At 40.4% G+C, this 12,551-nt stretch overlaps 2 protein-coding genes across 6 annotated transcripts in view; both read left to right on the top strand.

Annotated features, from left to right (window-relative positions):
• The window catches only part of BLTP1 (bridge-like lipid transfer protein family member 1), an 87,750-nt gene extending 84,019 nt beyond the window's left edge, over positions 1-3,731 (top strand). For both annotated transcript variants that reach the window (XM_053975255.1, XM_053975254.1), the window contains 6 exons: positions 87-338; positions 874-1,077; positions 1,313-1,507; positions 1,936-2,070; positions 2,518-2,683; positions 3,033-3,731. In XM_053975255.1, coding sequence (XP_053831230.1) covers positions 87-338; positions 874-1,077; positions 1,313-1,507; positions 1,936-2,070; positions 2,518-2,683; positions 3,033-3,249 — 1,169 coding nt within the window. In that variant the 3' untranslated portion in view covers positions 3,250-3,731. The remainder of the gene's footprint in view (positions 1-86; positions 339-873; positions 1,078-1,312; positions 1,508-1,935; positions 2,071-2,517; positions 2,684-3,032) is intronic.
• A 70-nt stretch (positions 3,732-3,801) lies between these two features.
• Positions 3,802-12,278, top strand: ADAD1 (adenosine deaminase domain containing 1). 4 transcript variants are annotated; one of them, XM_053975260.1, is made up of 12 exons: positions 3,802-3,959; positions 4,691-4,888; positions 5,757-5,930; positions 6,341-6,508; positions 7,040-7,102; positions 7,617-7,736; positions 7,860-7,983; positions 8,142-8,312; positions 9,078-9,304; positions 9,796-10,033; positions 10,431-10,563; positions 10,717-12,278. In XM_053975260.1, the coding sequence occupies exons 2-12, from the start codon at positions 4,702-4,704 to the stop codon at positions 10,828-10,830; spliced, it is 1,719 nt and encodes a 572-aa protein (XP_053831235.1). In that variant the 5' UTR covers positions 3,802-3,959; positions 4,691-4,701; the 3' UTR covers positions 10,831-12,278. The 4 variants fall into 4 exon arrangements, with proteins under 4 accessions (XP_053831235.1, XP_053831234.1, XP_053831236.1 ...); XM_053975259.1 differs by having other exon boundaries at positions 3,802-4,358; XM_053975261.1 differs by lacking the exon at positions 5,757-5,930 and having other exon boundaries at positions 3,802-4,358.
• The last annotated feature ends 273 nt before the right edge of the window (positions 12,279-12,551 follow it).

Genomic DNA, 12,551 nt, shown 5'->3' with positions numbered 1-12,551 from the left:
AATTCCATGTTTTACTAAAAATATAAATATGCTAGCAGGTTTTTTTGTATCTTGCCTGAAGTTTGTTGTTCATGTTTGCTCTGCAGTGTTGGATGCAGCCCATCATCGCCACTGGCCAGGAGTTCTGAAGGTGGTATCTGGGTGCCACATATCCCTGTTCCAGATGCCACTGCCTGAAGATGGGATGCAGTTTGGAGGATCCATGAGCCTGCATGGGAACCATATGACCCTGGCTTGTTTTCATGGACCTAATTTCCGCTCAAAATCATGGGCCTTATTTCACCTGGAAGAGCCCAATATTGCATTTTGGACAGAAGCCCAGAAAGTTTTGGAAGATGGTAATTTAAACTGTTTGCTCATTCCTCTAAATTTCTTTAAATTAGTTTTTAATAATGTATTATTATAAAAGAATAAATCAAAGAGAAATTTATTTGTCTGAATCAAGAATATTTCCCAAATACCACTTATCTAAAAATAATCTGTTCCCTCCACACCTTTACCACAATTTGCTTTATGTGTGGAATAAAATACATTTTCAAATGTACTGGGTATGTCCCTGATAATGAGCCTACTGAGTGGATTGCCTGGCTTTTTAATTGTGTATTTGTGTAGTCCTTCCTAGCTGCATGATGAATTTTGGTGACCTTATTGCTTATATTTGTCTTAATATTATGAGGGTTTATTGTCTGTAGCTATGGAGGATTTAATTTCTCTGTTTTCAAGCTTTATACCAGATTTTATTCCACTGGCATACTAATTATTCATATTAAATACCTGTAGAAGAATGAGAGAAAACTCCAGTACCCTCACTAAGCTGCTTTTACTTTTTTTTTTTTCCTCTCCCACCCCATGCTGCCCACACCTTCAATGCAGGTACCAGTGAACACTCCACGTACATTGTTCAAACCCTGGACTTTCATTTGGGCCATAACACCATGGTCACCAAGCCCTGTGGGGCCCTGGAAAGCCCCATGGCCACCATCACAAAGATAACGCGGCGCCGCCACGAAAACCCCCCCCATGGAGTTGCCAGTGTGAAGGAGTGGTTCAATTATGTCACAGCCACGAGGAATGAAGGTTAGAGTCAGGTTCATTCAGACTGGGGATTGATCTGCTTGCAGGTGGAGCTGTTGAAAAGCTGCTACATCTCAAGTGTATAAACAACAAATTTGATTGACCTTTTCTAGCCACGCTTTTGGGAGCAGAATAAAAGATAAAATCTTCTCAATAATCATACAGCAGCAGTTTTACAAGTGACTTTTCTTAACTTTTTTGCCCTGTCATGATTTAACATCTCCCATTGTTCCTGTAGAGTTGAACCTGCTGCGGAATGTTGATGCCAACAACCCAGAGAGCAGCACAACAGTGAAAAGCTCAAGCTTGTTAAGTGGCTTCAGGGGTGGCTCAAGTTACAACCATGAAACTGAAACCATCTTTGCATTGCCAAGGATGCAGCTGGATTTTAAATCTATTCATGTTCAAGAGCCCCAAGAGCCTTCATTACAAGGTGCAGTAAAACATAATTTGTTTTTTCTTGGTGAAAAACTATTTCTCGCAAATTAGGAGTTAAAGGCAAAGGTATTGTGCTGGTAAGAGGATTTAATGTGAGAATTGCTGCAGATCTGCAAGAAAAACATTTTGTAGTAAAATGTAGAGGGAATTATTTTGAGAGAGTGAAGGTCTAGTGCAGAGACTGGTTGTTGTAGAAAAAAGCTTACTAAGAGAAATTAATATGAACATTTCATCTACACTGGCTGTTTTCATGGGCTTTGTTTCCTTATATTTATTAAAATCTTAACTGTGGTCCTTCCTCTCAAGAGTTGCTGGTTCAATGTAAAATATTCTTTTCAAATGATTTGCATTCAAATTCTATGTACTTTTAGATTTACTGTATGAACTTGTAAGTGTATTGATACTATTTTTATCTGGCTGTAGATACAAGTGTTAAACCAAAGGTGGAGTGCAGTGTGGTAACTGAATTTACAGACCACATCTGTGTGACCATGGATGCTGAACTGATCATGTTTCTGCATGACTTGGTGTCTGCTTATCTAAAAGAAAAAGAAAAAGGTGAGTTGTTGTTCATGAAGTAACACTTGTCTGACAATCTGCAGTTGTCAGATTATTTGACAGTAAATATTCTAAGTCATAATCATGCTCCTATTTTGACACCTGGTGTTTAACTTTCTCTTCATAACATGGTCTAGGCAGATGAAAACTTTTAGAAAGCTTTATTCTTATTATTGCAATCCTCTCATCAATGCAATCCTTTCAAGACATGCATTTTTCTGATTTCAGAATGATTTACTTTTCTGCCCTTCTAATGTTCAGTTGCAGCATTCAAATTTGGCATGTTCGTTCTTAAGTAATATGTGGCCTTCTGCAGGAAATCTGGAAACATAAGGTGGTTCTCTTCTTGTTGAGACTTGTGCTTTTGTTTTATTTAAACTGTGTACAAAAAGAATCCAAGTGAGCTGCTCATGGCTGACTGGTGTTTTTCCTCTCTCCCCTTTGCAGCAATTTTTCCTCCTCGTATTCTGGCTGCTCGTCCAGGGCAGAAGAACTCTGTTGGTGTCCTTGAGGACAGCTCCGCTGACAAAGAGGCAGAGGAAAGCATTACCTACACTACAGTTGACTGGAGGGAGTTTATGTGCAATACTTGGCATTTGGAACCCACGCTCAGGTAAGAAACACCTTTAGCTGCAGTCTCTTTGGCTGTGCATTAACTTCTGGGTTAGTATTTATGCAGATTAAAGGTATTGTTGGAGGCTCTTCTGAATTTAGGATACAGTAAACTTAAACTCAGTTATTTCAGTCAGGTTTTTCACCTCCTTAAACATCCTCTTCCTTTGAGAGGATGTTCCATTGATCATCTTGAGCTTATCTGTCTAAAGCAAGTTCGAAGCAATGCCTGTTAGATTTAAGTTGGTCACGAGTAACACTGGGGAAAATTGATTTTTTTGTATATACAAATGCCTGTTTGCTATATTTATGTATTTGAAACTGAGTCTTCTATTTATTGCTTTTTTTAGATTAATATCCTGGACTGGGAGAAAAATTGATCCTGTTGGTGTTGACTACATCCTCCAAAAGCTGGGCTTTCACCATGCAAGGACTACTATCCCTAAGTGGCTGCAGCGTGGCGTCATGGATCCTTTGGACAAAGTTTTGTCAGTCCTTATAAAGAAACTTGGTACTGCACTACAAGATGAAAAGGAAAAGAAAGGAAAAGATAAAGAAGAATATTAAAAGTACAATGTGACAACCCTAATTCCATTTGATTTTATCAAAGTGTTTTATTATATTTTAAGAACTTAAATATGGTTTAAAGAGAAACCTAACAGCTTTTTGCTACTCTATTTAAAACTTACATTGTGAGTAACTGTTTACTGTGGTACTTGATACCATTCTGTATTTGAAGTTATTGCATGATGATGACCAATGTATATTCTGTGAAGGAACAGCTGGAACACTGTAAATCTGCTCCTCAGCATCCATTTTATGATGTGCAATATGATCCTGCATCTTTACAATACTTGCAGATTAACTGTGAATTTTCTTAAAATTTTACTTGCCATAACACAAACCCCTCGTTGATGTGACCAGTAATTGATTTGTCAATGTAGACTGGTGTAAATTATATATATATAACTTATGAAACTGTGATTGCCTTAGTGCTAAAAATCATGAAGTTTATTACACTTGTAATAAAATTTAACTATTGTACAGGACCTTTTTTTGTATTGATGAAGGAAGCTGAACAAGAAGAAGAATGTTTTAAGTGTAACTTTGCAGATTTTGATTTAAGTGATGTAAAGCCCAGAGGCCGTGCGCCAGGAGCTCGGGAAGCAGCCGGAAGGCGGGAAGCGCCGCCCCGACCCGAGAAGCGGGGACGCGGCGCTTTCGCGGGGATCAAGGAAGGAGCTGCTCCCGGTCCCTGACGGCTGTGGCGGCTTCGGGTACCGTCCTTGCTCGGTGGGAGCGGCCCGAGAAAGCGAGCAGGGGGCCGGGAAGGCTAGCAGGTGGCTGGGAAGCGCTCTTGAAGCCGAGTCGGCAGCACAGGGACAAAACTTAGCGGCGGCCTCGCTCCTGCAGCTGCTTCCTCAGCTCCTCCCTCAGCCACAGCTGCGGCATCGCGCCTCGGCCGCGCCCCTCACGAAAGGGCGGGAAGGGCTGTGAGGGGCCGCCCCTGGCTCTGAAGGGCCGGAGGGCTGCTCGGCTGTCGGAGGACGTCGGCTCAGGGTGACTCGCACCTCCCCGGCTCCTCCAGCCTCGTATGCCCTCAGGGGTGCTCTGCCTGCCCGCGGGGTGTGAGCGCTGCGGAACCCTCCACAGCAGGACGAGGGCAGCAGGTGCAGGTACCAAACCCTTCAGCTCCAGCGAGGGCTCGTCCTGGAAACTTGAGAGGGATCAGCTTTGCTGCTTCAGTTCCCCTCACTCCCTCAGGAGAGATGGCTTGAGGAGTTGGTGTGTCCTTCGAGGGGCCGAGCCGCGTTAGGTGTGAGGGAAGGTGGTCTAAGAAAAGGGAGAAGTGGCCACCATATGGGGAAGGACACCGGGTCTGGGTTCTACCCCAGCCCTGGGCGAGTTGTTCCTAGTGTTCCTGTGAAATAGCTTGACCAGGAGGGCTGCTGGGGTTTTTGCAGGGTGTTTTTACTACTGGCAGCGTTAGTGAGTTAAGTTTCCCTAGGTCGGTCGGAAATGGCGAGCAGCAATGGCTGCTTTGAGGGTGCGGCAATGCTCGCCTTCGACCCCGCACCTGAGAAGATTTTGTCCCCCGAGGTTCTCAGACAGCCAATTTCAAAGGATCTCTCCGAGCCTGTGACTGCAAGGCTGAATCCTCCACCTTGTATGACATGCAGTGAAACAGAGGTGATGAAAAATCCAGGTATAGTTTGCAGTTTATACACCGGGGTTGGCTGTTAATGCTGTTGAAAGTAACTTTCCTTTTTCTTATTGCTGTGTTTTCTTACATGACTTTTTTGCCATCTCCTTAAACTTGTCCCTCCTCTTCTAAAGTCTTTTGTGCTGGAAGTTTTTTAGCCATTTGTTCTGGGGTTGCCTATGTATTCTGCAGCATTACCTAATTATAAAGTTCAAGTTAAAAAGTACTGTAGAGTGACAAAATATAGAATGTTCTGCTGCATGAATTTTCATAAATAACATTGTGGAAGGGTTTAACTGCAGTTTGAGATGTCCCAGGATGTATTTTGAATTGTGTCACTTTGAGTAGTTGTGTTGCAGTAAAGGCACCTGTTAAGACTCTTAAAAGGTTTCTTTTACTTCTTGGTTGGGAGGTGGTTGTTCTTGGGTATATCACACCCCCTGAAGCTGATGATTTCATCCATCCAGTGGTTGCTGAAACTTTTATAGTGTCTTACAACAAGGAGTCCCCACTGCTGCCCAGCTTTATGTGGAAAACACACAGGTTGCATTGTTTGGTATCTGCCATTAGCAACCTCGATTTGATTGTTGATTTACAAGAGAGGGGAGGAGGAATATATTTTGTATTTTTTTGTAATATAACTGTCTATATTCAGAGATTACTTTTTTTTACTACAGTAAAAGGTTTGATGCTTCTAAAAGGGGATGTAGACACTTTTAGAATTGCTGTTGTTGCTAATGTAGAGTTCAATACAAAGCAGTAATGCTCTACAGTAAATTTTGGTTTGCTTTTTTAAAAAGCATCTGAAAAGCATTTACTGTAAGGAGATTTTCAGAGAGTGTGTTAAGTTCTCTCCTTAATTTTGTTTAAGGACCTTTTCTTTGTAAAGGAGCCGACACCACCATATTTTCAGCCCTTCCCTCACTGAAAGACCTGGATTTGATTGAAAGATACAAACAGGGAGTAATAAACTCAGTATCTGCCTTGCATCTGTTTGCCAAAATACACCACCTGCAGCTTGAATTGAAAGAAACAAGCTTGGCAGGTAAACACTTCTGCTACCATATAAAGTAGTGCTGGCTTATCCTTGAGAGTATCTGAGTTGATTTGCTGGTGCTGATACAGCTGAACCTTTTTACTATTGCTTGCACTACCCCCACATATGTTGAGTTTTGGCTGCCCTTTTGTTGCCTCCGCAGCTGTTTCTCATTATGAGGTGCTACAGAAATCAATCAGGTGAATTGTGTTTAATTATGGCTGTTAACAGAACTTTGTGAAGAGTGCATTAAGTGAAAGCTGCCAAAAATTTTGGGGAGGTTAGGGATGAGGGTTTTCCTTGGCCAAAATTGTCTTTTTGTCTTGTATTTGTTCTAGGAGTTAGTATAAGGACATAAAGCTATGGATGAAGTGCTTTAAAATAATTTCACTGATCGTGTCTGCTTTTCTCCCTTAAAGGTGATGTCATAAGGCCTTATTTTGCCTTTTGTGCTGTGATAAATGGTGTTTGCTACAAGACTGGGCTGGGAAAGAACAAGAAGGAATCTAAATTAAATGCAGCTAAACTGGCTCTTGCTGAGCTACTTAACTTGGAGAATACAGGGGCAAAGTCTTTTGAAGATTCAGGTAAATATTGTAGCAACACCTAATTAGAACTTGAAATGCTTGGCTTAATAGGGTCCTATGCAAAACATCTGTGGTTTTATTAAATGCTGCAGTATTGGCCTCTGTCAGGATTTTTGAATCCTTGGGGCAAATCTGTAGTTTGGTTCTGAAACTCTTCTTTATTTTTCTCATTTATGTATTAAGAGTTGCATCAACTGATGCCAGGAATACTGAAGGAATGAATTCATTGCTGCTGCGCTTGCTTTGCTCCTCACTAGGTGCAGCAACATGAAGTGCATCTTAAGTGGGTTTGAATTTTTATGTTAAAAGACTTTCCCACTGAGATACTGCTTTCAACAGAGTTCAGTTGCCATAATATTTTATCTTCTTTTGTGTTTTGCTGTCTGAATCATTCTAAGCTTACAAGGACTTCAGAATCAGATGAGGAAGTTAATAGAGAATTAGGAAGCTTGACTTGCTGCAAGTAGTGCAAGATTCATGTTTAGAAATTAGGCATGTCCATCCCACTTCAAAATGTTCTTAAATTCTTAGATTTTCCCTGTGCTCCTGATGAGCCTCGACCTCCAGGAAACTCTGCTTGTGTTTCAAGGACTGGTAAGGAATAGTCTTGGTTTTCCTCTGTTGATTCAGATTGCTCAGCAGATAGTTTCTTTTTAAAATTTCTTCATCTTTTAGTACGGTAAGTGATCTCTCGGTTGATAATATTGTTTTAAACATATTTGAAGGCTGTAAGAACTAATATTACTAGGACTGTTCTACAAAAGGACACAACTTGAGTAAATTGCTTGAATTGAGTAAATTTGCTTGAATTTCTGTCACCAGTCCAGGTGATAGAAATAGAAACAGTATTCTCTGTCCTTACTTGAGCTAGTGTGCAGTAGGTGATCATATTTGGGCTGTATCTGTTGTTACTATAATGGATGATAAAAGCATCAAGTGTTTGGATGGTCTTGAGCTTTTCTAAATCCTGAGGATCATCAGAATCCTGAAAATACGTGTGGTCGTGCTTATACCATGTGTTCGGGGTTATAATTTGGCAAGTTTCTCATACCTGTTTTTTCTGCTACCTGCAAATTTGTGTCTTGATGGATTCTGTTGTTTCAATTAGGAGAACGTATCTATCAAAAACTCTCACAAATGCTTGAGGAAGTATTTAACCGCCTTACTACCCAACACCCCGAGTACCAAAGCTGTGGCAGTTCCCTGGCTGCCTTCATCATTGAAAAGGGCAAGTTTGGTTTGATTGTGAGCTTTGGGGAGTGGGAAACCTGTTCCCACAGAGCACTGAGCACTTGGGAGCAGCTTGGTGGGCAGCCAGGTCAGGTGAACCCACCACCATCTCTGGTTTTAGGTGGGCAGCATGAGGTGGTAGCTCTGGGGACAGGAGAATGCAACTACAGCCGGCGCTTCGAGTCCTGTGGGAGGCTCTTGCACGACAGCCATGCTGTTGTCACTGCCAGGCGTTCCCTGCTCAGGTGAGAATGTCTGCAAATCCTTCCCTTGTGGCCAGTTTGTGTCAGTTTCACTTCTGCACTTGGATTCTGTAGTTATGTTAAAAAAAAAAAAAACAATACTATAAACATATATCTATATATATATATAGTGTAAAATATGTAATTTATTTTTCTTTTAGATATTTGTACAGGCATCTTTTGCTGTTCTATAACAAAAATCCAGCCAAGGCAGAGAGATCCATATTTTGCACAGCACCAGGCTCAAAGCTGCTTACCTTAAAGCAAAATATAACACTCTCTCTCTACATGAACCAGCTTCCAAAAGGAACTGCTCAGTTAAAATCAGAGGTGTAAGTACTGTGGCATTTCCTGAGATAAAGTGGAAGATTAATTTTTATTTTGTTTAGGGAACATTATAGTACAGAGTAGTAGTGATAAATATGCGATACAGCTCAATATGATGATACAAAAATCTTCTACATGGGTTATAGGATGAGCTTTTGTTTATTACAGACCTGTTAACCCCTTTCTCAAGATACTGTTGAAATACTATTAGATAATGATTTTAACTACTGAGCAAGTGGATGCAGTGACTTAATGCCATCGTATGCACTACAAGACTGGAGTACAAAAAGCCTTGAATTGAAACAAAAGGCTCTGCTTTGATGTCTTACCCCTTTGTAACCAAGGGAAAAAGCTGTTTTGCTTCAGAACAGCCACTGGTTTGTCTCCTTCAGGTGTTGTATCTTCTTATTTAAATATTTTGAATCACAGCGTGAGTTACATTTTAAAGGCAATTTCAAGAACCTTGCAGCTGTTTTTTCACAAGTAACTTCTGTTAAGAGTGTGAGTAGACAAAATGTGACAGCTTGTTTGCAGCTGATTTTCTTAATGCATGCACAGCTGGTGGCTGTTTCCTATTTAAATACTGATTTCAGTATTCTAGGCACTTGAGCAACTCAATCTGGCATTTCTAAGAATCACACACATTAAAGATAATACAAGGCCTAGATCTACTGATTTTATTTTTCTGAGAAACAGCATGAGATACCACTTACTGTAATCTCTGATCAGAGTGCTTTCTCACTGAAGTGCATTCTCTTGCCCTGCCTTAGGCATCTCGGTCCCCAGTCTATATCTGCTTACGAAGCGAGTGAAGAACTGAGTCTGCATGTTGCTCTAGAAGGCAGGATTTACCTGGCTGTTTGCTGTCCCCCCAAGACTGTCAGAGTGAGCAGCATGTCATCTGGTGACAAACTGACCAAGTGGGAGGTGGTTGGTCTTCAAGGAGCCTTGCTGAGCCACTTCATTGAACCCGTGTACATCAGCAACATTCTTGTGGGTATGTTCAGTGCAACTTGCAGGTGGGGGGTTTGTGTGTTTTTGTATTCCAGTTTGACTGTGTTTTATAAAGCATGAACTAAACCACAAATTCTTTGAAGAATTACAGAATTGTTCCTTGAGATACAGTGGACCAAAATGTATTTATTTAGTGGGCAGTCAGAAATGCTGTTGGATATGAGGTAATGTGGGCAAACTCCTTAACATATTTTCTAGTCTGAATGGTTGAAGTTCTATTTTAGCAGGGAACATAGAGTTGGTGAAAAATAGTGCTTCAAAAAAAAGAAAGCATCCAATGAAAATAATGGTGCCTCTGGAGGAGAAACTGGGAAATGATTTTTATTATGTGAATTGAATATTGGAACTGATCTTTACAAACATGAATTTTATGGGAAAAAATGACTGTAATAGATTAAGAATGCAGAAAAATCTGCATTTTTAATGATTTAATTTGATGTACTTGCATGTGGCTGATCTTGTCCTGTTTACTAGGAAATGGAATTTGTAAGGATACAAAAGGACTGGACATAACCATAAAGCAGCGTCTTGATGATGAACTTATTTCAAAGCTTCCCGTGCATTACCTGGTCAATAGATCTCATATTTACTTGGTGAAAGCTGCACTACCAATCCAAACATATTTGAACCAGTGGTCACTTAGTTTGAATTGGACATTGTCAGATGCATCTCTGGAGGTTGTGGATGGATTAAGTGGGAAAACCACTGAAAGGTCAGCATTTAAATTAATTTTGTTGGATATAATGGGTTTGTGCTGGTTTATTGGAGTATTCATTTTTTTAAGCTATGAGAGAAATTCTCTCCCGTGTTAGCTGAAAGCATCCTGTGATTAGGTGAAGTTTTAGAGATCTTTTAAGTTCACAGTGATATACCAAGATACCAAACAAAACGGTTCTCTCAGTGAAGGTATCTGTAGTCCATTGCCTGTAGTAGCAAAAATGTTTTAGCTTTCACAATGCAGAAAACTAATTAAGATTCTAATTGAGATGGATTCCAGTGTGATGGCATTCACAAAGTGTTAGGAGGGGAAAACCCTGTAAGGATCAGAGAATCTTCTTGTAGTGCGTTTGTTCCCGAGTTCCATCCCTGTTTCCCCGCTCTGCCCACAGCTCCCCGTTCCGCAGTGGCACCTGCCTGGCCAGCCGCCTGTGCAAGGCTGCCATGTTCAGCCGCTTCAGGATGCTCGCCAGGGAAGCAGGACGGGGTGACCTGCTACAGTTTGCAACATACCATGAGGCAAAGGTGAGCTGACACAGGGAGAGGTATCATTTTTGTAATGTTTGTGCTTATTACATGCTTAGTACATGCTTATTACATGTTGGTGGTAAAGAACATGGATCTCTGTAACTGTAATTCTTGAGATTTTTTCAAGGTTGTTCTTTTCTCTTCTTTTAGGTTAAATCTCAGTTGTACCAAGAAGCTAAAAGCTTGCTGCAGAGCTATTTAGAGCAACACAGTTATGGATCATGGATTGTGAAATCTCCACATATTGAACAGTTCAGTGATTGATTGATGGATGTTAAGTCTGTTGAATGATCTGTTTCAGTAAATAGAGTTCTGAGTAGTAAAATATTCAACTTCAAGTTTGTTGTTACTGGAAGAAAACAATTCCAGAACTGCTTCTTGTCAGTTTAAATGCAGTTATTAAACCATCTGTAATAGTTCAGTCTTTTCCCAAAATTGATGTTTTCTCATAGGTGGGAGTAACCTACAGCTTTGTAAATCTTTCTTCTGCTTTGCCCCCCAGTGCTACCTCATTTCAGCTCACTGACCCTGACTCCTACAAATCCCCACCCTGTGGAATTAACATATTGTTTTCCTGATAGTTTCAGGATTTCTTTATATTGATTTCTTCTTTTTCCTCCCTTTCTCATAACTTTGCACACAGAAAAGAAAAAAATCAGTAAAAGCTGGATTTCTTTAAAAAGCATATTAATGTAAGCATCTTTCAGGAAAAAAAAAATTAACAGTCTGTGCTTCATTCGTAGGCATTCATCCTTTGTTAAGAGTTTGGTTTAGTGTGGATCTGCCAAGTAGTTTATAGCTTATATTGTTTCTGCTAGAAGAGTTAAAATAATTTTTGTACTTCTAAATATGAAACCTGTACTGACCAGCTGTTACTCAACTGTCTTGTTACAATTACTGGTTCTGGTAGTGGGTTTAAAGCATCATGCAGGTGTCAAAGCTGTAAGAAAGAAAATAATGCAAGGTAGTATAAAAGTCTCCAGAAACAAGGTTTTTTCAGCTTTTGTGGTTTGCCTCAAACCCCATCTATGTTAATGCTTACGGATGAGTTGGACTCCGGCACTGAAGATGATTTCATCACTGCACTGACAAGTCCTAGTGAAATTGTCTGCATGCACAGTAACCTGGAAAATGGTGCCTGTCACAAGGGAATTGACTTCATTTTAAGTCCTGGTAAGAACATGGTAGCTTTGGGAAGGTGTTGTTAAGTGCCATGTTTGGAGTTGGTGTGGTGTTGTGAGCACTGGTGTGTTCAAGCTAGACAATACACTTGAATTATGTTTGTGATTTCTGTAAATCATGCAAGTGGGGAATTACGCAGTATTCTCGTACATCAGGAATAGTGTGCGTAGTGCTTTAGTCATGTTTCACTTTCTTAGTGTTAGAGGATTCTCAAAGAAGTTCCTCCTCCTGGTGTTTGTTTCTTTCCTTAATCTGTTCTTCCAGCTAATATCATATATAGAATCTTCTGTTGGAATGATCTTATGCTGATCCACAAGTTGTTGAAACTCACTGACTTGTTACTACTTATCATTGACCTTTTTTGCCTAATGTGCTCTCTTGTTTTCTGTTACTTGTGGCATATGGTGGAACTACTTGTTTGATGTAATGTTTCCTAAGAATGCTTGGGAATGGCCGTCATATTCCAGGCTAGAGGACAGTGTTGCTTTTTTGTAGGGGTGTTAAAAGTTCAATAAATGTCCTTGACAATGCATTAGCTATACCTTCATACATACAGGTGCTGGAAAGTGACATACAAATCTGACATACACATAGCATACCACACGTGTGTTTGCATTCTATGCACTTCTGGATTGGTTTTTGTATGGACTTAGTCTTCTGCTGAGGTATCAGTGTCGCTGTCGAGCAGGACGGGAACAGAGAACTCCAGATCAGAAGGCAAAGAAAATGAGCTCTGATTTATTTCAAATATACTGCTCTATATATAGAGAACATCGAGAAGATTAATTTCATTGGTCTTAGAG

The sequence above is a fragment of the Vidua macroura genome, chromosome 4 (genome assembly GCF_024509145.1).
Source record: "Vidua macroura isolate BioBank_ID:100142 chromosome 4, ASM2450914v1, whole genome shotgun sequence".
In the NCBI taxonomy this organism is placed as follows: Eukaryota; Metazoa; Chordata; class Aves; order Passeriformes; family Viduidae; genus Vidua; species Vidua macroura.
This window is presented reverse-complemented; position numbering and strand designations above follow the sequence as displayed.